This window comes from Podarcis muralis, chromosome 3 (genome assembly GCF_964188315.1).
Source record: "Podarcis muralis chromosome 3, rPodMur119.hap1.1, whole genome shotgun sequence".
Classification (NCBI taxonomy): Eukaryota; Metazoa; Chordata; class Lepidosauria; order Squamata; family Lacertidae; genus Podarcis; species Podarcis muralis.
In genome coordinates, this window is record NC_135657.1 from 39902247 (window position 1) to 39926842 (window position 24596).

The following is a 24596-nucleotide window of genomic DNA, read 5'->3' on the forward strand; positions in this document are numbered from 1 at the left end:
TTAGGAAAATATTGCAACCACTGTAAATAATAAATCACCAATATACCTCTCAGTAGGACTCGGAATATTGGTTTGGCCAGAAAAGCTAGAAATTAAAACCACACTGGGTTTTTTGTGAACTGGAAGGTTAAAAAAAAAATTTAAAGGGGGAAAATCCTAGGGGGAAATGTTAAAATGGTTTCTACTGTGTCAGAGAAATACAAACAGATTGCAAATCTAAGTTAGAAGCTGAAAGAAGTCTCTTGACCACAGTATCTTAACTATTAAGCTGGATTTTAAAGCTCTCAATTTGTGGTTATGTGTGTCCCCACTGATAATATGTTAAGACAGTTTAAAAGCGGGGTGGGGAGACAGTTTAATTTCTTTCCTGGATCATGACTTATTGAACATTTGTGAAAGTATTATTCTTTAAGCTAAATCATTATGTTTGTTTGGGGAGGGAGAAGAGACTGTTAACAAACAATTCAATACTGGAGGAGAAATCAAAAGCTGGGGGAAATATATTTAAAACGGAGAGAAATCTGTAACATTCTTCATGTTAACAAAACAAGCAATCATTTCCCCAGTGCAATATCTCAGCTGGGACATTTCAAAAAGGAAATGCTTAAAAATCAAATGTAATGTGAATTCTAACTAAAACATTATGCACCAGTTATTCTGTACCTGGATAGCCCAATGTGGAGGAACTTGGCAACTGTAGAATAGTTTCATACGTTCACAAATTGATGTTTTCTTGTCTTCAAATTGGTCTGCAAGAGCCTGAGAATACAAAACACTATGTATATAAATGGAAGTTTAACAGTATTTACAATTCTGTCTAGGACTGAAACAAAACTACAACAGCACAGCTCTTAAGGCTGCTATTCTAAGCACTCAAACAAGGAAGTAAGTCCCATTGGACACAGTACACTGGAAAAATGAATGGGATGGTACTGTAAATGTCAACATGCCATAAAATTTATGAAATAAACCACTTCTTACACAGGGAGACAGCCAAAGTTGAAGAGCTTGTAGTCTCAGTGGTCAGCAAAGGAGGCAACAGCAACAGGAGATAACAGAAGGGCAACACAGCTATCATGGCCTATCACATAAACCACTGATGGACTCCACATTATAATTTCACTTAACAAAGCACACCTCTCTCATTTTTTTAGATTCCCATGTTTCACATTTGAAGCGAACATATCCTCAACTTTATAATCACACTAGTTCTACTTGGTGATGCTATCTCATGTTCCTACTCAAAGTTGGCTGCTGCACTAGCTAATAAAGACAGGAGTGTTTCGATTTTACAGTTTTAGAGAATGCGGTTTTTGCTATGGACACACTAGTCCCATTCAGAAGTAATTCTCATACAATGATTCAAGGTGTGAGTGGGGCTGCGCCAATGAGCCCCACCTCTGACTTTACGCACACTGACTTGCCCACTGTCAAATGCGTATGTGTTCGGTATAAACGTTTGCAGCGAGGGAGGATTCATGAATACATGAAGTGTATTTATAGAGGTGCTGAGGATCAAGATCCCAACTTCAAGCTGAGACTTGATGCCCATGTTCATCCATGAGGGGACAAGGAGATTGTTCCCATTTATTACCTGAAAATGACTTTTTGATTCTGTCAACTTCACCACTCTGAAGCCCAATTCAGAAGTATACACAAAGGCATTATCACCCACTAAAGTTGGTGCCAGGAGTGGGTCAAAGCAGCATGCATAACTGAAAGTTGGGCTAGTTGGTGAGGTTCTGCTCCACTCCCTGCTAATGTGTTGAAACACACAAACTTTTCTTCTGAATAGGGCTGCTTAGTGTTCAAGTGTGTAAATCGAAGATGAATTGAAGAAAGGCAAGAGGTGTCATGTGTTCCAAGTTCCAGGAGGTGGGAAGATAGCCTGTTCCACACAGGGCTGCATTTTTCTGGAAAAAAACAGGTCTGTATCTTGGGAGTTGTCACTGAAGGATCAGGTGGCCTTAGTGGCTGGGAGCACATATTTCAAATTCAGGCCAGCCACTTTTAGACTTGGTCACTGTACTCCATACTCTGTTAGCACCTAGATTAAAATATTGCAATGCTTCAACTTGTCCAAATTCAACAGCCAGATTACTGGCTGGAGTTCTATTCATAAATCATATAATACCATGTTAAAACAGCTGCAGTGGCTGCCAGTTTGTTTCCAGGCACAATTCAAGGTGCTTACATTAGTGTTTAAAGCCCTAAACAACTTAGGCCCCAAATATGTGAAAGGCAACTCATTCCCTACAGACCCTCATATTTAGGGGCACATCCACGGGAGGAGGAGAGGGGGGAAAGTTCCATTGTCCAAGTGGAAATCCTTAGTGCTGCTTTGGATACAAGCCATTCACTACCAGTTCAAACCCCATGTGTATAAATGAGCATTTTGCCCTAATGTGCATTAATTTACATTTGTTTGCATTCACTTGCACGTGCCATTTTAATGCCCATTTGCAGTTTTTAGAGAGATGCTTTCGGAGCTCCTATGCATTGCATTTTTGTTTTAACCACCCTAAACAATTTTGTGTCATCAGCAAACTTGACCACCTCACTGCTCACCTCTAGCTCTACGTAATTTATGAGCAAGTTGAAAAGCACAGGTCCCAATACAGATCATGGTTGCATGGATCCTGGCCTAAGATTTGCTGTACCAGCGTTATGTATTTTGAGTACACCATCAACTGGCTTTCAAATATATATGTCTAAAGATAGCAAGGTGACTTTCAGAAGTAAAAAAAACACACACAGCAGATATCACCAACACTATTACAAGATTATAACTCAGGCCTAAACACTTTTAAAAGGAATGCATGAACCACAATTCTCAACATATATATAGCCTCAACAGATTCAGCTGAAAAATTCTTGTGCATGCTGTGTAACTTTAAATATCTTTATTGCCATAAACAAACATCCACCTCATGAAGGCAATCACACATTTTTGCTAGTCATTAATCAGCTATCTGATCAGAGAAGATAGCTAATAAATTATAGCAGCAGATTGATTATATTCATTCATCCGACACCAGTATACTGTACCGTATCTATGGTTACAGCTGAACTGCAGAGTGTGGATAAGCCTTATTTTGATTCCTAGCCTCAAAACAGACCAATCCACCCATATAACAGGGTCATTTTAAACAATACTTTAAAGGATCTTCTTTGCCATATTTCAGAAATTGATGATTCGCTGTTTTTATAGAGAAAACAGTGATTTAACTGTTTGGATCAGAGTACCACTCACGGAAATAGGTAACTTAGTAGGTAGGCCCTTTACGTACATCAGAAAACCCCACAAACATCAGTTGTTGACTTGTATCTAACACCTATGATTTCAAAGTAGGGAACCCCATGGAGGAGGACATGAGTGAAGGAAGGATACTTTGAGCAGTTGACACTCTAGACTCCCAAGAAGACACTTGCTACACTGAGAAAGGTAAGGACTGATACCCCACTGATTGCCAGATTGATGTGTCAATGACTACTAGCTAAAGCTGTGTCAGAGCATTCAACTTGCTGCTGACACTGGCAACACTTGGCTATTGTACCAAGGCATGAGGAAAGAATCAACAGTCAGGAAAACTGCATTGCTGAAAAGCTTGTCGGGAGGGATAATCACAGACCACAGCAAGCAGATGAAGCAATGTGCAGAGCACTATCAAGAACTGTACTTGCAGGGAAACATGGTCCTTGACACAGCAATCAACAGAATCCAGAGTCTGCCTGCCTTGGAAGAGCTGGATGTCCCCCCCTCTTTGATAAGCTGAAGAACGCCATCAACTCTCAGGCATGTGGCAAAGCCCCAGAAAAGGACGGAATCCCAAGAGAAGTGCTGAAAGCTGGCTTCAATTCCTCCCTCATGACAAAATTCCTCCCTCTTGCATTGTTGGGAACCAAGGATCTCTGCAGCACCGAAGTGACCTCTCTGAGGCGGAAGCGTGAGCAGTGAGTATGGAGGTCCTGGGCTGCCCAGAAAAGACCTCCCTCTCAGCCTCGCTGATGTGGTCCATGGGAAAGCAAAGCAATACATTTTGTACCAGCTTGGCTGCAGAAGTTGCCAGAAAGAAGCATGCATATAAAACACAAACCAAGACCAAAACGATGCAGGAAATTGGTGGTGAAGTTGCCAAGAACTAGAGCATCAAGCCTATGCACCAGAAAAATATATGGAAGCACAAACAACATGTGCTGAATAAACTTTCAGGATGAAAATAAGGCAAACTGGGGTATCACATGTATAAGGGAACATTCTTAAGAAGTATGATAGAATGGGTGCTATGACCTCACGGAATGGCTACTGGGTAAGTCCTGGTTCCTCATTTGGAGTAGTCCTGATTCAGCCTTCCTGGGTTCAAAAACTAAGTATTAGTTTTAGGCTGTTTTCTTGTAATGGATAAACCTGTTCAATCCTCACCCAGGCACGATATATGTTAAATTCAATATTTGCACCCTATATCTTTGCATAAGATTTTGTTTCTTTCCTACTGCTCTGTGGTCACAAAAATGTAAAAGGTAAGGAACAGATTCTGCTTTTAACACTGTAAAGCAAGCAGTTAGGGAAAACAGTGCCGTGAATTATGTGCTGTCTAATCAATTTATATTAAGTTTCAATACTGTGATGCTATTTAGCTACACAAGGAATTTACTTAGATTTAGCCAGCTTAAAAGCCACATCATCTGGCTCCTCAGATGAAATTTTGGTCTGGGTAACTAAAAACAGCTTTAGGAAAATAACATTGGAGCAATGGATGGACTGTTACAAAACTAACAATGCTGTTTGCAAAACCAAGTAGCAACTGTATTTTGCCTCTTCTGCAGTTAATACATTGCAACACATGCAAGCAAATGGAGATTAAAGGCTCCCTTGCTAAAAATGAATTTAATAGACCAGAGGTGTCACTGCAACATACAGATGAAGTACTTTCAAGGGTGTTGTGGGAGCTACAGATCTGTTACAGATAAGTATGTTGGCAAGCTGAGAATAATAATCCCTTGTAGATAGCTGGACCATGAATTCCTAATAATGCAACTGAATTTTAAAAAGACTGTAGTTTTGTATGCATCCCGAGAAATGTAGCTTCATTTCACTGATTGCTTCAAAGCTTCTGATTTGAATTTACTGCAAATACTGTCGAGGGCATACAGAGTTTAACAATATAGAATTTTGCATACAAGTAGGTGCAGAACGATCTTCTTTCCATAACCATGAATAAGGTACGTGATTCTATTCCAGTGGGTACATCTCTGAGCTGCCACAAATTTAATCTCTGTGGTCACTAAAAGAAGAAGAGGCTCTCAAAGATGCAAAATGAACTGGAGTGCTTGAGGTTGTGTGCCCACCGCAACCACCAACTTGTAGCGTTGACACAGGACACTACAGTGGGGCTAGGAAGAGAAGCAACAGGTTTGGGCTAGCAAACAAGCAAGCTGGCAATCTGGATTTTAATGTGTGGAGACACTGGGCATACAGAACAGGTGTTCCTGTGCTTGTCAAAGGGAAAGTATTGAGACAATACAAGCGTGGATTTTGGCAAAAAGAAATTCTGTTTCTACAATCCCACAGGATTCTTTTATTTTGCTTCTAACGTGGCTCACTAGCCCAGGTCTTTCATTTGTGGGAGCATCTCACACACACCCCAGTGCCAATCCTTGGTATGTACATGGATTAAGGCTAGTGTGCAAGATAGGGTAATTCCTTCACTCCATCTTCCCCACAAGGGAAAACACACATTTGGTTAGGAAATAAAGCTTTGACCTTTCTGATCTTCTTGTTTATCCTGGTATTATTATTAGTAGCATTAGTATTAGGAGAAATTCTTATACTCTTCCCATCTGACAGGGTTGCTCCGGCCACTTGGGGCGGCTTCCAACAAAATTACAGGAAAAACAAGCATCATCATCATCATCATCATCATCATCAAACACTGAAAGCTTCCTGAAACAGGGCTGCCTTCAGATGCCTACAAAAAACTATATAGCTGTCTAACTCTTTGACATCTGCCAGGTGGGCAGTCCACAGGGTGGAGGCGACCACCGAAAAGGTCTTCTGTCTGGTTCCCTGTAGTTTCACTTCTCGCTGTGAGGGACCCTTGTGGTCCCCTTGCAAAGGAAGAAACCTGGCTGGGTGCATCTCAAGCCTGATCAGCTTGTCTGTCTGTCTGTCTGTCTGTCTGTCTGTCTCTCTCTCTCTCTCTCTCTCTCTCACACACACACACACCAAGGTTGTTTCAAGTTCACTTTCCAGTTCTACCTCAAACTGGGTTGTGACAGCATGCCATGCCTGGAAACACCATAGTGGTGGAAATGGTTACACTGGATCCAGCTAACAATGCGCAGAGTGAAAAACTGGGGCCAATAATGACCTGCTAAATACAGATAAGGCATCAAGAAATATGTGAGTGCATATCAGTACTTACACCAGTCCTCATACGGGAAGTTGTAGTGACATTTTAAGGAAATCTTGATGGAGCACAGAAAATAATAATTCAGCTTTCCAATTCAAACCCCTCCTGCCTGCCTCTGTATTAAATCACAGGCAAGTTGCATATGGTACATTATTTGGGATCTTGTCTGTTGATGTTAAACTGCTCCTATTTTGAAACATTACTTAAAGCTCTTCACTTAAAAAAAAAAAAGCTATGGATTCCTGAGGTCACAAGGAAACATTTAGCATAACTGGCCGACCCCAGAGGTCCTCTAATCAAGGCAGTCAGGGGGAAGAAAAGACATAACCAGACTTAAAAATTCACTGGAGGCCAAAATATTGAATTTTTCTGGCTCTCCCCCAATGAAATGGAATAACAATATGATAAGAGGGAGGATACGACCGCACAGTGCTATTTTGTTAATGGGTGGGATCTAATTCCTGGCTGATAACATGTGGATACAATAGAAAAGATGATGAAAACTGCATAGAATAGATCACACAATCGCTTTATGAAAGTTAAAAAATGTATCTCATTCTCTTACCAGCGCATGCATCTATTAGAATGAAAAATCTCTAAAATCTCCAAATAACTTATTTTGATTAATATTAAAATTAATCATTTTCTTACAAACATTTAAAGAAAGCCAAACCTCACCATCTGCTCCTTCCTTTCCCAGTTAAATCTCTGCATTTTAATGCAGTGCTTTAATACTTAAGTGATAAAATTCTGCAACAAAGCAAGTACAAAGCTTCAAGCACAATTCCTACATCTGGGGTTAGGCACGGAGAACCACCTTTCTCTAATTAACAGGGGAGGATGTAAGACACTGTGTGCTGTTGACAACTATTATTACAGACAGGGTGACTCATACGCAACGCCAATGTCATCCAACATTAAGAGACCCTAACATTCCGCAGGTATGGCAAGGTGAACAAAACACAGGCTTTCCAAACCAGCAAAGGTTATACATATTGCCTGCATAAGAGACTACAATTGGAGTTAATTAAGGAACACCTCTGTTCTTCCTATGAGCATGACTGACTTGCTTCCTGATCTTTGAATTTGGGGGGTGGGGTGGGGAGAGGTCACCTGGTTGCATCCTCACCATTCATTCTTCCATACAGCTGTGGCATTTAGTATGCAAACTAAATTTAACTGGGACCTTCCTCCAAAAGGTCACCACATGGTATTCCATAAATCAGATGAGCTAATGCTATCTGCTGCTTTCACAGTGATGTTTTATGAAAAGAGCATTGCTGAAATCCATTAAGCTACAGAGCTGAATTGCACGGACCACCTACTAGGAAAATGGTAATAGGTATGAGATGAAGCCAGAAAACATTTTAAACGCTGCATGCTAAGCTGTGGGGGTGGGGAGACTGTCTGGGTGCAGCGGTTAGGTGAGCTTTCCTAAGGAGGTGTATTAACCTCAACCAACTTTGAACTCAATAACAGAGAGGCATGCAAAATATACTCATGGCCAATGATAAAATACTTTTGAAAACAAAATGGAAATGTGCACCAGTATGCAGCTTTTGGCTTAAACAAAGAGAATTAAACAAAAACAAAAAGCCTACCTATTTATTTTAAACAAGACAGGCGAAACAACATGTACTGGAAGTCTAACTCAACCTTTTTATGGTGTCAGGAACTGCAATTTGCTGAGTGCAAGAGAAGATCAGGCTGGAATGGTTTAAATCACGGCAATGTATAAATCACTGAGGCAACTGATCTCAATTGAGAAACTCAATTTGAATAATTCTGAAATATATTACCTGAAAGAACAATCTCTTGAATGTAGTTCGGTGCTATTAACCAGGGAAATGTAATTGTTTACCACTACCTGGAATTTATATAGCCTAAAGCAAAATTACAAAACTCTGGCCATACAATCAACATTTATTAGCACTGCAGAATTCTATCTTCTGAGAGAACAGAGACAGGTTTCTGGATCCTATGAACACTTATTTGGATGCAAGTCCTATTAAGCAAAATGGAGATTTACTTCCAATTAAAAATGCATAGGATCAGACTGTAAACAAATGTCCAGACCTTTGCAGAAGCAATGACTGACAGTTAATGGGCAAAATAGAGTTTCTTAAATCATAGAATTGTAGAACTGTAGAGTTGGAAGGGACCACAAGAATCATCTAGTACAATCCCTGCAATGAAGGAATCTTTTATCCAACGTGGGGCTCGAACCCATGACCCCACTATCCAATGTAACAGAGTAGTTCCATGGTGTAGTATTTTGAGATGGTTTTTTATTGTCTTGTTGTGGCTTTTTTTTTTTTAAGATGTAACTCTGGGAACTTAAGGTGAAGGGCAGTTAAGAAATGTAATAAATTAATAACAATGTCTAATTAGATAACATAAAGTAGAAGTTCATTTATATGGGCTCCAAGGATAATCCTAATGCAGCTCAGTTTAGCAAAGTACAACACAAAGGCTTGCCAGGCCAGGCCCACCATGGGTGTGTGTGTGTGTGTGTGAAGCAACCACCTTGGTTGGCAGAAGCCCTTGTGGCTGCACCCTGGGGGGGCACCCTGCCCACCCAACCTTCCCAGAAATCGGTGTTGATGCTGGCATTGCTTCTCCTCCAGTAGGGCAGTGGCAGGGCGGCACTTCCCATTTCACCTCAAGCGGCTCAAGGGGACATGCTGGCCCTGATGGCTGCAATCTTATCTATACAGTGGTACCTCGGGTTAAGTACTTAATTCGTTCCGGAGGTCCATTCTTAACCTGAAACTGTTCTTAACCTGAAGCACCACTTTAGCTAATGGGGCCTTTTGCTGCTGCTGCGCTGCCTGAGCACGATTTCTTTTCTCATCCTGAAGCAAAGTTCTTAACCCGAGGTAATATTTCTGGGTTAGCGGAGTCTGTAACCTGAAGCGTATGTAACCCAAGGTACCACTGTATTTACTTGGGAATAAGCTCTATTAAATGGATAGGATTGCACTGTGCATGTTAAAAGAGTGCTTAACCACAGAAGTCACAGATTTCCCTCCCTCCATGATCCTTGCATTTAGATACTTTAGGGAGGGCAGGGGTGGTCAACTCCCAAGAGACTGCGATCTACTTACAGAATTAAAAACTTGCAGTGATCTACCCGTTTTTTGGGAGTTCAGGTCAAAGTTGTTGAGGGAAAAGAGGAACAGCCACTCACCAACAAATTGCTGGGGAAACAAACAGCCTCACTGAGTAAACACCGTCTTCTGTTCTGGAGGGTGGGGCGAGGGGGTGGGGCCGGATTTGATTTAAGGAAAGGGACTCAGCGATCAACCGCGATCTACAAAAATCTCCTGGGGATCTACCAGTAGATCGTGGTCAACCTGTTGGACATCCCTGCTTTAGGGGACACTTCCAACAGCTTACATTTTGAATCCCCTGGCATTTCTAGGGTCTGCTGAAGGAGTTAAACAAATGGGCTTGGGAGAAAGACTCTTGCTTTGCAGGGTGTTGGGAAGAAATGATACTCACGATTCCTTCCAACTCTATGATTCTATGAATATTGGAAGCCTAGAAACATGGCTCATTTACGAAGACCTCCATGTGCTTTTACTTCATTTTATCTTGTTTCCATCAATTTCCAGTGCAAACTATGAGATAAAAGATTCTGTGTACAAAAGTAATATTTATTGGTTACCTCTATAGAATGCAGAGGGAACCAATTTAGTGATTGCTAAAAAAGCGTTTTAAATTAAGATCACTGTATTTTAAAATATAACATTCCATTCTTGTTTACCCATATGAGGATGTGATTACCACATAAAGTGAAAAGGGTTTATGACACTCACAGGATTTTAGGCCCCTCTGCTGAAATAAGACCACTTTTTATATTAGGAATACAGTCAACATAAAAACAAAGAGCTCAAAGTTTCATTCTGTCGAACACACATTTCCAATGAATCTTTTGAACTATTCAGTGATGATAAATTATACCGTAACTTGTTTTAATTGCCAACATTGCTTCTCTTTTGAAGAAACCACAAAAAAGTAACAGCTGCAGCTGATTAAAAAAAACACCCCAAACTTGCTAGTCTAATGTTGCAAAACCTTAAGCTACTGGAATTCTCTTAGAACTATCCAGAATTTTATAGGAGCCAGAAGACAGCAAAACTATCTGTCAAGGAAGAACTTCTGAATTTCTAGTTTTCATTTATTTGAGGATATGCAAGGGAAGCATGCTTTGGGGGGCTGGAGAGCACATGACACTGGTCTTGAAAGACCTACATTGGCTCCCAGTACGTTTACGAGCAAAATTCAAAGTGTTGGTGTTGAATTTTAAAAAGCCCTAAACGACCTCGGCCCAGTATACCTGAAGGAGCGTCTCCACCCCATCGTTCTGCCCGGACACTGAGGTCCAGCACTGAGGACCTTCTGGTGGTTCCCTCATTGCGAGAAGCAAAGCTACAGGGAACCAGGCAGAGGGCCTTCTCGGTAGTGGCACCCGCCCTCCCACCAGATGTCAAAGAGAACAACAACTACCAGACTTTTAGAAGACATCTGAAGGCAGCCCTGTTTAGGGAAGTTTTTAATGTGTGACATTTTAATGTATTTTAAATCTTTGTTGGAAGCTGCCCAGAGTGGCTGGGGAGACCCAGCCAAATGAGCGGGCTACTACTACTACTACTAATAATAATAATAATAACAAATAATAATAATAATAATAATAATAATAATAATAATAATAATAATAGGAACCCCCAGTTTTCAGGAATGGCTTTTCTAATGGTGGGGTTTGCGACAGGAGAGAGGGCTGCAAGTCTTCTTTCTGATCCTGAGAGAGCAGCAATGGGTGGGAGACAGCACTCCAGCACTCCTGTTACAAACATCACCATCAACATCATCATTTATTTGTATGCCACCTTTCCACAGTTAAAACAATGCTCAAGGCGGCTTACAATATGAAAAGCTTTACATAATTACAAATATAGCAAAGTAGTCATACAAATAAAACACATTAAAAACTACGTAACCAAACCGAACAATGTCCACTTAAAATTAAGATACAAAAACACCACTAACAACAAATTAATTCAATTGAATCAAATGTTCAAGAAATGCTTTTCGGGAAGAATTTTGGCCAGATTCACTACAATAGTGACTGGACAGCCACACTTATTCTTAACCAAATAAGTGGCAAATCGTTGCTCCCCTTTTTGCCCCCTATACAAAGTGATAATTATTGCAGAAAATGACACTAAAAGAGACCATTTTTAGTAATGAATTACCATTTGACACAAGCTACCACAACCACATCTGTGTTTGATTAAGGGGGGAAAATAGTCTTGGGTGACCTTTCAGTCTTAAAGACAGACAGCCCTACCCATTAGAATACCAGTTTGCTTGCTAAGCAATTTTTAAAGGCACCTTTGGTATGACACACCACTTGCCTCCTTAATAGGAAAATTGTTTAGCTGTGAATGAAACACATACAAGAAATCCTAAATAGGAAAATTTCCATGATTCAGCAGCAAAGAAAATATAAAACTATCGAATGCTAACAGGCACAATAACTGCATTATAAAAGCAAAGATATGATTAGGTGGGAACAGTGTTGGCTGCACGAGATTCTTGTGTAATAATCATACAGATCAAAACTTGTATCTGCTTGTAATTCCCACGAAGACAGGCAATGACAGATTTCTGACAGGTAACTAAAACTACAGCATTATCACTTTAGGCAGCCTGAAAAGTAACAAATCAACAAATTCCTTAACATGGCTTTGAATGAGACTTCAATATTTTTTTAAAAAAAACTTGCCTTAAAATCCTTAGCCTGGTTCAAGAAAATAGCATGTGTACACCAAAATAAAGGCAATATATTTTCATAACAATATTAATCTGTCAGCATTTTTTGGATTTTGCATTAAACATTGCAGAAACCTTACTAGCGATATCAACTATTGCTCAATCCTGTATGTTCACCCAGAAATTCCACAGAGCTTGATGGAACTTTTCCCCTAAGTAAATGTCCATAGGCCTGCAGCTGTAATCAGTAAAAATACTTCAGCAGTTTTTCAAAAGATATTTTTGACATTTCAGTTTGTTCTCTACACTTCTAATATCTTTTGATCTTCCTGAACATTTTGTCCTTGTGCTTGCTACCAGTAGCTATTTGGCCAATACTGTACAGAGGCAGAACATCATCTGCCACAATCTAATAATGGTGATCCAAGCAGAAACAGGTTTCCATCCCTGGGTATCCTTCACCAAGACTGCAGAAAAGCTTCAGCTCTAAATAGCCTACAGAAAATTTTTGTTCGCTGCATTTAGAAATAACTAAAGTATGCAAGTAATTCAAGTGTTATGAAAAGCCCTGAATATTTATATTGTTTCTTTATTTGAAAGAAGAATAAAGAAAGCACTTCAAATAGCAAGAGTAGAAAATTGGAAGAGAGATTTAACTATATACCAAAAAACCCTATATACCAAAAAAACCCTCTTACCTGAGTCTGTTTCATTGCCCGTTCTACTCGACGAATGCTTCCTCTCTCAAGTTTCGTTCGGAGAAGCAGAGCAGAAGTTTGAATTGCCCAGAATTTTGGTTGTGAAAGCAGATACTGGGGAAAACGGAAAGAAAAAGGACGAAGCATTTATTTTTAGGAAGTGGAAGATGAGACATCTTACTGTGTGGTACCCCAGGATACTTGAGTTACAGTAGGTAGTCAACTATAACCAATATCTGACAATTAATATGACTCTTGATATCTAACTGGCGATTCAAAGATCTATACCAATACAACAAAGTCAGCATTAATTTATTGTAGCATTATAACTACATACTGGAGATTATTTGTTGTGTATTATGTTGCTCCTGCCAACCTAGCAGTTCGAAAGCACATCAAGTGCAAGTAGATAAATAGGTACCGCTTTGGCAGGAAGGTAAACGGCGTTTCCGTGTGCTGCTCTGGTTCGCCAGAACCGGCTTAGTCATGCTGGCCACATGACCTGGAAGCTGTACGCCGGCTCCCTCGGCCAATAAAGCGAGATGAGCGCCACAACCCCAGAGTTGGCCACGACTAGACCTAATGGTCAGGGGTCCCTTTACCTTTATTATGTCGCTGGTATCAATGCATTTCAAAATAGCATTTCATGCATTTATGTGGCACAAAAGGAACCATTAAATGACTGTACTCTTTCTTAGTAGAAGATAATTTGCCATTTTTAGCTGAGTAAGGCTAATTGCTTAAATTGCGGGTAGAAAAAAATAGCAAAAAAGAGGTAACATTTCCATTTGCCACTGAAGGAAACCATCAAATGCTAAACAAAAGGCTGTATCAAATTTGAATGGTTTGGATCTAACAGCACTATGTGCAAGCGTAAATGTACTTCCATTCATATAAGGTACCCCCTTCCAGAGGTTCCCCACTGTGCTATACCCTACACCAGAGCTTTCCAAACTGTGTGTCGTGACACATTAGTGTGATGCCTACAGTATGTAGGTGTGTCGCGCAAATGCTCACTGTGCTCCTGTCGGGGCTGGAAAGGGGTTAGTTTAACCTCCGGTTTGCTAGTAAAACTGAATTACTGTGTCGCGAAATGATGCACGTCTAAAAAGCGTGTCACCAACATGAAAAGTTTGGAAAGCTCTGGCCTACACTATTCAGGGGCTGCGTTGAAGAGGAAAGGGAGGGAAACTTTACTGTGGAACTGTAGTTCAGTTTGCACGTCTCAGGATCCAAGCCAATTATTCGAGACATACTTCTGTGTCCACACAATTCTTGACTTCAAAAGCTAATAAGAGATTGTTTCAATGGCCCAGTTACGTGGAAGCTTTTCTTTCACTGGCTGCTATCTTGACAATGTGGTGAAGCGACCATCATAAATGAGAGTTGCCGGATGATGAAAATTTGAAATGCTATTGAATAATCCTTGCCACCACGGCAGTAATAGCATGACTATTGTATGATTGTCCCAGACCCAGTATTTAATGGACTGCAGTTACCTAAAGCAGCTCAAGACTTTTTACACACTGTTGGTTTTATTCTGCTAATTTTACAGTTAAGAGGCGTTTTTAAGAGTTATGGAGCACGACGCTTTATTGCCTTGCCTCCAATATCTTGATGCACTGGATAGGAAGGCCTTGAACAATTATTTCAACCAGGAAACTTTTCAAAGGGGGAGACTATCTGGTCAGACTTTGAAATTGGTTACTGTATCTAATGATCTTTGCGAGACGCGACACAGAAGGAAGGGAAGAGGATAGCAGCAAAATGGATTAACTTTAGTAACAGAATGACAACATGAGTCAATGCGTAAATGGCAGGAGCACAAGCACAGCTACTGAAAGCCAAACAAGCTGAAGAACAGGCTATGAGTCATTATGGCACTTGAAGAGGGAGTCATCTCCATGAGCAAGCACCAAGCACCTACATTGTAGAGAGAATCCCAAAGCTAAATCCACCAAACATGAGATGACAATTCTGCAATCATCAGCATGCTCTGCTGCTCGACTAAAAGATTTTTCTTTCTTATATATATCTATTACCTCTTAGTTATTGTCTATAATGCAATCTTTTTAACTACAGTGGTACCTCGGGTTACATACACTTCAGGTTACATACGCTTCAGGTTACAGACTCCGCTAACCCAGAAATATTGCTTCATGTTAAGAACTTTGCTTCAGGATGAGAACAGAAATTGTGCTCTGGCGGCGCGGCGGCAGCAGGAGGCCCCATTAGCTAAAGTGGTGCTTCAGGTTAAGTACGGACCTCCGGAACGAATTAAGTACTTAACTCGAGGTACCACTGTATTGGGCAACTCTGGTTCTTCGTTTTGTCCTGTAAGTCTCTTTTCTATTGCATTCTCAAACTTTTAGTATCTAAGCTTTTGCCAACAACGATTTTAGAATATGGTAGCCAGAGCCAAACACAATACTCTTTGTTTTTTGTTAGGTTTTTAAAAGAAACAAACACACATTTCTAAAGTATACAGTGCAATGGAACTTTCCCTCCCTCTCTTCCCTTGTGCACTGCTCACACCTCCCCAATCTTCTCTGGGGGGTTGTAGAGAACCCAAAGCAGATCTGGCAGAATGCAGGGACACACAAGGAGAGAGGGGGGGGAGTCAAATTGCCTGAGTGGAGAGATTAGAGAGGCCCTACCTGCTTACCCTTTTCCAACAGCCACCTTAGCACCCTTTTATAGAAGGCTGCAGTCAAGCTATGATTTGGCTAGTTTGGGGGATGGGGCTACCTTTCCCCTACCATAATTCAAGCACTGCCTATAGTCCCTTATAAAGCGGAGCTTCTGGAGACACTGAAAAGCAACAAGAGTCACCTCTCCCATTTCCAAGTACGTTCCGTCCCAACAAAGGAATCACTTATAGATACTGCTGTGTCCCTCCAAATCACGATATGCAAATCCATTATTGCTGTATTCAGATTGTTCACATCCCATCAGTCCGGCAAAGCATCGCAAAACAGATCACAAAATGTAGTCCAGGAAAACAATAATACTGAGTCCCAGTCATATTTGTCCAAATGGTTCTCGGTGTCTTATCAAAACTGTATTAAAATCCACTGGGGAGTAATGTGGTGTCCAAAGCCTGACAGACACTTGCGTGGCAATCAACCCAAATGCATATGCTGGACCCAGATGGACGTCGCAGCAACATACACAATGCACTACAGCTGGTATCTTTTGACTGATTTGGCACCTACGGGCAGCCTCTTTCCAGCTACTATGCTCTTTGTGTCACGTGAATGGCAAAACAAGCTAGGATTCAAAAGAAGCCAAAATGTGAAACCATTGTATGATGGCTTCCTATCTTGGCTTGTCTGGAAACAATTAACCAGTTTATGAATTTGTAGATAATGGGAAGCCATGGTGAACTGTTGGATCCTGTTTCTGCAATGCAGTGCTGCTTGTGCATTGGGAAAAGCCAAGTGACAGGAATGGGGCAGCCAGTGTGTGTCCAGTGGGATTATCGAGTTCCTCACATTCTACCGGCAGTCTTACAAACCATGCCACACATTTGTTTTGAAACTGCCCTCAGTTTTAAAAGATGGGTTGCCACATGTGATGGGAAACTGCTGTTTCAGAAACACATCCGAGAAATTGGTTTATGTAGCTGCTTTGATCCAGGCTGACATACTTAACTGTGCCCAGTATCTTAGCTTCCAAAGCTGCATTTGATAATTTACTTTAGAACAGGTAGCTTTAGATAGCATTTCAGCTGATTGGTTGGCCAATCATTTAGAAGAAAGGCATCTAAGTGTTATAAAATATTCAAGTGCCTTGGAGAGTAATATTCTACATCAGGGTAGCCACTGTGATGCCCTCCAGAATGGTGAGCTATAATGGGACATGTAGTCTAACAACACTCAGGCGGGGCACCTTGTTGGCTATCCTCATTTCATATATAAAATTCATACTTAGTAATGCCAACATTTTTGCATCTGCCTACACCTTTTAGTGCAGATTATTCTTGATAGGTCAATAGCCTCTAGGATTTTTCTTGCAATACCTTTTATAACAGAGACTTACATCCTGTTCATGGGCAACGTTAGGAGATGAGCAAGCTATTGTGGTATAGCTGGCATCAACTATTCTTGGTTTTAATTTGCTGCAAAGCAGTGCCAAAGTTTTACAGCCAAGACCAGGGAAATTTCTTCAAACTCCTACAGCTCTTATTGGGAATCTTAATTCATTTTTGACAGGGTTTCAATACACATTTCAGTTCTGGAATATGCTTTTCATCAGAAGAGACTTGCAATTAACCTTTTTTTCATGCGAGGAAAATGAGTCCGTTCACTATTTTGTTTAAAGAATTGGTTTTCAATAATGAGTGAAGGCTAAAGCTACACAAGGCGTGGATTCCATTTGCACTTCAAGTGGAGCTGAGCCATTTTACCAACATGTACCTTACTCCAAACATATCATTTATTCTGTGTTAGGCTGAAAGCCACTTTAGCCATGTTTGACTGCAACACTGTCTTCCCACCCCAACTAGATGTTTAGATTGGACCAGCTCCTGAAACCAAGCAAGCGCAGCCTTCCATACCACATCATAGTGCATCAGTATGTATTTCTGAAGGCCCAATCTCAACAGCAATAAATCAGGAATTTGGATTTCTATGAAAAGGGTTTAACTTTTCAATGCCAGAGTTCAAGGATTTTCATAGACAATAGCTAACAGTACAACAGGAATTCCTAAATGAATGCAGTGCATGCTAATATTGTACTTAATCCCTGGGGAATACGGAGTTGGAAATGAAGAGGTCTTCGAGCGAGTCATTTAGAAAGAAAATGTGTGAATTAATTTCTGTCTTACACCTTTTAAAAACAGTTTTAACATTTCTCTAATATTAAATAGACTGTTCTAATGTTATTTATTTTAGACAGTGAACTGGAACAAAGCATGTATTATTTCAAGAAGGTCAGCCATGCTTCAGATTCAATCAGTACTTGCAATATTTCAGTGCAAGCCATTTCTCCTTTTAATTTTTTTAAAAATTACTCCACCCCCTCCCCCGCTAGCTGGTCTGCCATTGCCGGGCACCCAGAACACCAAACAAGTCAGAGCCAACACAAATTGAGACTTGTGTCAAATACTTCCCCTGGGGGTGTTCCTGCAACTTCAGAGTTAGGAGGAGGCCTAGGAATCATGCTGGCCAGAGGCTCTCTTGGTACTCACCATGGTAAGCAAAACTGTGGATCCCCCATGTATGAACAAATCCATTCTCCCAGTACACCAAAATCATTTGCCCAACAAAACTTAATAAAAAGGAAAGTTGATAGACTACATATGTAAAAGTTCTTTAAAAGTGTTTCCTCAGGCCTCTCCAGTATACATGAGCCACCAATAATCAAGTGGGGGAAAAGAATTGTCTTAAGAAAAATTCCTAAGATGTCATTTGAAACTTCAGTTTTAAGACAGAACATAAAAGCACCTCTTATGGTTACACCAGAGACTGGGGTAAACCAGGATGAAAGGTTGGAAAAGTGAGACATTTTAAAGAACGAACTGTTTCAGCATTCTAAAACACTATGCCAGATCAAACAGCACTCTGTTGTAATCCTGTTTTCATGCTATAAAGAAGTCAAAGTCTTTCCTGACCAAATGACTCACAGAAGATACAGCTGGCCAAAGACAAACGAGAGGGAGAAGATCTTTAGGTACACACCAGGCCAGTTGTCTACCAGGCTGCCAGAGAAAATAGTGACATAGGGAAAGAAAGCATGAAGAAACAAGAGAGCTTTGTCAGGGGAAGCCTAATTTCACACACAGTACCAGCATTTTACATTGCTAAGGTTTCGGGAATAGAAGACCGCCACAAATTAACTGGCGTGACATAAAAGCACAAAGACAGAATGGAGAGAGAAAAAGTTTAACAGAAGGGAGAAAGGACAGCCAATGTTTTCATGTGAGATCTTCACCAAGCTCATTTCACTAGAATTATTTGTATTATAACACCTGTAGAGAGGGGACAGAATGCTTCTCCAAATAATGTTGCCTAACCTAAAACCTCTGTAGTGGTGCTTTTACAATCTTCTAGTCAAGACAAATGGGTTTGAACATATAGGTTATTCTTAGCAGGTGTACAAAAAGTGAACTGCATTGGGGAAGGCACATTCAGTAACAGCAATCAGTAGTGCTCATGTCACAGCCACTGGCGGTTGGCGAGTTTGGGACTCCAGCTCACAGGACCAAAACAGCTCTTTGAAAGGCTTCAGTCTGGAGCAATTCATAACACTGAAGAGCTGTTAGGTAAGGCAAGAAGCAAGAAAGGACACCGGGCTCAGCTAGGCAGTTCTCTGCTAAACTCCCATTAGAACCAGAGATGTGGCTGTTTGTTCTGATGTGCCACTAGGACACTTCCTCCTGCCTTGCATTACAGCCGATTGGCAAACACCACAGCCCTATTCTGGCATTACTCACCATGGGTACAAGCAGGGCTTCAAGGCTATGCTTTTATTTAGCCTGCCCAAATTATCACCCAGTTCTTCCCAGATCCTCTTGTGTTTGATACCCGAGGATGCTACCCCCACAATTAAAAACCCCTGGGAAATCAGGGTGTCTCTGCTGTAAACATTCACCTTAAATGCACATGGAGAGGGAAGGGGAATCCCAGCAACATCAGGGGCAAAACCAAGCATACAACTCAGTGGCCTCTGTTTAAATAGCACTGATGAGAGATGATAGTTCTGTTCTACACCTGTCAGTGCTGCAAGTTAAAAAAACTATCAGTGTGTTCTTGGATGGGAACCACAGTGTTACTTAAAAAGAAGAGATTTTGTGCCCATAGAAATTAGATCTACCTGCATTTGAATTTATTCATTTTGGATACAAAAGTGCCTGTCTATATATGGAAGATGTCCTACTCACTGAAAGGCTGTTTCATATCTTATGCTAGAGCCTTTTGTAAGAAAATATGTTCTTCTATTTCCAAAACCTCTCCACCAAACAGTAGCATGGAAACTACAGGGATCACATAATATGCAACTAAGTCTTAGGCGAGGTTTTGCAAGAAATATTAGTTAATATTTTCCTTCTTTTCATGTTTCTTTGGAGCCAACCCACTTTTTAAAAAAATTAACAACACACCCCTGTTAATTCACCCTATATAATACAATAGTTGCTAAGAGAGATTCTTTAAAAATGGAGTCTCTGGGGAAATTATGAAATGTATCCAGACTAGAGGAGGTGCAGAGGTGAGAAAAAGTATGTATGGATCTTTTTCCTTCCCATATGTCAACAGGATTTGAACATTTATGAAAAATAAGGATCAACGAGGTGGAATGCAGAGCTATTTTCACCATCTGGTTCACCTTTGAACCAGACAATATTCTATCAGTTTTGACAGCTCTCTCGTCCCCTTGATCTTACCCCTTTTAATACCGTTATCTGATTTTTAAAATGTTTTCCTATGTTTCACCAAGCAAGTGGAGGCAAGCAGCAGAAACAGAACATAAAGACAAAAAGTTTAAACTGTAATACTATTAAAAGTCTCCCGTATAAATTAGAAATATTTGAACAAAGAACACGGGCTAGTGTTCTAGCCCAAATTTATATACTTTGGAGAAAAACAGTGACTTGCTCTATATACTTTTAAGATATTAAAATTGAGTTTATCAAAAGCACAATTGTTTTCATCGCTGGGTCCTCAAGCATGGCCAAATGTAATAAAACGAGAAGGACAAACTGATTTAAGTTTATTTCTATTTAAGTTGACAATATAAAAATAGATACAAGATCAGCATTACAATTGTATTTTTGCTTCAATTGTTTTTAAAATTATTTCCTTAAAAACTGCTCTTAATGGTTTCCTAGGGCATTAATCCATTCATATTAAGGCGCCAGTTTCAATCTCAAAAGAATTGATAAAAGCTCAGTAGGGCAGATTTATCTTTAAAAACACAATTATATGGAAAATTTCAGACTGTTTTAGAAACTGTATGTAATTTGATTTTTCATTAAAAACCAATTTTGACTCTGGCTTTGTTCCTCAATTGCCCTCACAATATTCTGCTTTCAGCATATGCTAAAGACGTTTGTATCGGTCATTGTGAAAAGTACTAAACTGCATCCTGTGTCCTTTATATGCCATTTTCTATTGCACATTTTATCCTTTACATAATACTTTGGAATTTTTAAATGTTGAGAGGTTTACAAGAACTCTAAACAAAGAATAATTAAACAAACACACTTGAGGAAGATCCTATGGACCAGCAGAGCTCTTTGTGCTGTGAAGGAAAATGCTCGTTCCAATTTACCCCATACAACCCGTTATGCTGTTTTGAAAAGGTCTTTCCAATCCCTCACAGCAGATTTTTCGGCAGCGCTGAGTGGCAGCTGGGGGGTGGGGGAGTCTGTAATGAGCAACTATCCACAAAACAAGAATCCATACAAGCCTTTCCACATCACAGATAAAATTGCTTTTGAAGCTCAAGGAATTTCAAGAGCAATTTGTGGCAGAGGATTCTGCTGTAGATCAAAGCAACTCCTGCCTACAGTACAACACCACCTCATTGGATTGTGGATGAAGTATGAAAAATCTATTTACCTAGGTGTGGGTCTGTATCAATACTGTCTCTAGAGTATGGAGTGGAAATTTTCTGGCATGAAGGCTTCAACAGGCCTCCCCACTTAGCCCCTGAGGGCAAAGCCACACCCATCTTCCCTACACCTGATGTCACAGCAAATGGCTGATAAGAGCCAGACTTGGCTGAAAGGGTGTTGGAAGGCAGTGCCAATGGGTGACTTCTTCAGAAGCTCCACTCAAAAGTGCTATCTAGCCCTGCGCTTTGAACGGGGCTTCTGTCAGATCTTCAGAAGTTCCTCTTCTAAGTGCTATGAAAGGGGCTTTGGAAGACTCCCGATGGCAAAAGAAAAGGCCACTTGATGTTATTGCAGTGTCAAGTGATTGACAGGTGGGCAGCAGCGCCCACCTTTCAAACCTGGCCTGAGGTCACCACAGTCTAGTTTGCTGGACTAGAGAAGTTCCCCACTACTGTTGCACAGCAAGAACTGCAATTATATATTTTGTTTTCAGCAGGGAGCATGAGGCAGTTCACATGCAACAGAACCACATAATGGATAAAAAAAATATGATTAGGTATGCTTCTATCCCATTATTTATTTATTTTAAAAAAACCTTTGCTTCTGAATGTTGCAATATTATTCACCTTTTTGTAGTTAGAAGCCACCTGGAACAGGAGATACAAATGTCTGAAATAAATAAAGTACCAGATATGCTGCCTCTAAGGCACTGTCTGTGAATGCCTCCCGTCTTCAGCCCATTTGGGCCTTGTGGCCAAGAAGAAACATGGCCGGGCTGGAAGTTGGCTGAAAGGATGGGGATGGAAATATAGGCCTCCCCCACCCTTATGAGGAGACTCAGGTGAACAGCAAAAGGGGAAGCAACAGCCATACAGTTGGGAATTGTTACCAATTATTGTGGAAGGAAAGCTAAATGAAAGAGATAAGTATTCCAGATGGAGGAGACTGTGAGTTATGGATTGCCACAGCTCTGATGGAGTGCAAGGAGGGAGGGAATAAGAGAAATCAAGTGTATATTGAATGAAGTGGCCAACCAATATAATTTGAAACTTAAGGTTCCTGATGAGAAAAGACTGGGACTTCCTCTAGTGATAACAGCCAGCTCAACTCAAAAACCCTGAGAAAGACTACGGGTATGGAAGGAACATAGGCTGCTGAAAGTTAAGTTGGACCTCTCTTGAAGCAGCAGCAACAACAACAATTACCCATCCTTCACTGTTTCCCCTGGCCTTTTGTTCAAATGCAGGTGTTCGATACACAAAAAAAGTCATTGGGTTCATCAAAACATCACCAACCTTGATCTGGATTTTTGTGTGCTGACAGATCAACATGGTTACTGGGATTCTGAGCTACAATGCCCACAATGAAGTGGTGACTCACGACTCACTTTAAAAAGAGCTGTATGGATGCTGATGCTTCAAGGTATCTTGAAACGTCTCATATTTAAGTAGATATCAGATGTATGTATGACAACCATCTAACCAGCCTGCAGATTTAGGAATCCACATGTAGGCTGAGAAGATGCCTGCTCACACATACACACAACAGTGTATATGATGTTAGAGGAGCTAGGATCAAACATCAATCTTGGCTTTACTGAAAAACTCTCTTTCTGTAATTATTATTTTTTGCATAAACCAAGAAGATGCTTATGGTGTTGGCAAATATAATTGGAGGCTTCTAACCAAAAGCACCTGAGAACTAGAAACTTTCATTTTATTTTTCCACAACTTCCTGAAGTACAGTGAAGGTTAGAGACTTAGCGCAAAAGAAAGATGCTTTGAGAAGGTTCTTCCCCCATGGCCAATTTCTGCATCAACGAATTGACAAATAATATGATCAGTATTAACACTAGCAATAAGTATAATGGCTGACAACAGGCAATACATCGTTCACGGGCAGCAAAAGTTTCCTTGAAATTTCCTTCACAGAGCGACTGAAGGGGCACTGATGCACTTGTATTCAAATAATCAGCCACTAGATGGCACAGTAGTAATAACTTTCAGAGGGGCAGCCTTGCTAGCCATTTGCAGACAAAACGAGTATAGTGGCACCTTAAAGTCTACACAATGTATTTTGGAATAAGCTTCTCTAGACTTGTTTCAGTATACATGTTCCCTACATGAAGACTTTGCCCAAAATAAGAGCTTCATTACTTCAAGACACACAAATAAAACTGGGTATGAAAAATACCATATATACAAGCCTACACTTCTGCTACAAGTGGCTATTATTGTCCGTTTTCTCCCCATTATTATCTCAAATGCAGTATTCAGTAAAAGCTTTAGTAGGCATAGGAACAAAGCAATTCATAAAGCCAACCTCTTAATCAAGCCTTTCTGGTTTCATAATTTTAAAACAGCTAGAATAGAAATCAAGGAAACCAGAATGCACTCATTCAGTTCACTTGGGGGAGAATTCCTGTATTTTTCCTGTAATGAAACGGTGCACAAAGCAAAATACAAATATAGATGGGAATTCTTATGGATATAAAGGAGCTTCTAAATACTGTAACATTTTATTCTATTTCAACCATGAGAAGAATACTTCTTTGATAAATGTGCTCATTAAGGTAGTATCATACCAAAAGCTGGAAGCTAGCCACATTTCCAGCTTCCCCCAAGTCTCCCACCATCAGCCCCCAAAGCCTGTCGAACTGATCCCAGAAACAACTTTGAACTCTGAACAGCTTTTGGACATGTATTTGAACTTGTCAAAATACTAGGTAATCTCTGTCACCGAACACCACTCCTGGTCAGTGGGGATTGAGCATGTAAAGCAATTTGTCCAAGACAATTTTGTCAGGCAATTACTCCAAGTGTAACACTTAGCTCGCGGGATTAGATTGCTTTCCCATACAACTATTAGGAATGTGACTACATGCCACACACAAACTGAAGATGGCACTTTAGACAAACAGCATACTGCATGGATGGGGGACCCTTCTTCCTCAGGGCCACATTCTCTTCTGGCCGCTTGCTAGCGATGGCTGGAGCAACATATGTACATTTTACTTTTGTACAGCAGGCTAGTTTTTAAAAACTTGCACACCCCTCAGTGCTGCTGCTGACCTTTAAAGCCCTAAATGGCCTCGGCCCAGTATACCTGAAAGAGCGTCTCTACCCCCATCGTTCTGCCCAGACACCTTCT

At 40.5% G+C, this 24596-nt stretch overlaps 1 protein-coding gene across 3 annotated transcripts in view; it reads right to left on the reverse strand.

Moving 5' to 3' along the window:
- The window catches only part of TTC27 (tetratricopeptide repeat domain 27), an 88878-nt gene that overhangs the window by 42237 nt on the left and 22045 nt on the right, over positions 1–24596 (reverse strand). For all 3 annotated transcript variants that reach the window (XM_077925691.1, XM_028724278.2, XM_077925690.1), the window contains 2 exons: positions 12890–13003; positions 664–759 (listed from right to left, as the gene is read on the reverse strand). In XM_077925691.1, coding sequence (XP_077781817.1) covers positions 664–759; positions 12890–13003 — 210 coding nt within the window. The remainder of the gene's footprint in view (positions 1–663; positions 760–12889; positions 13004–24596) is intronic.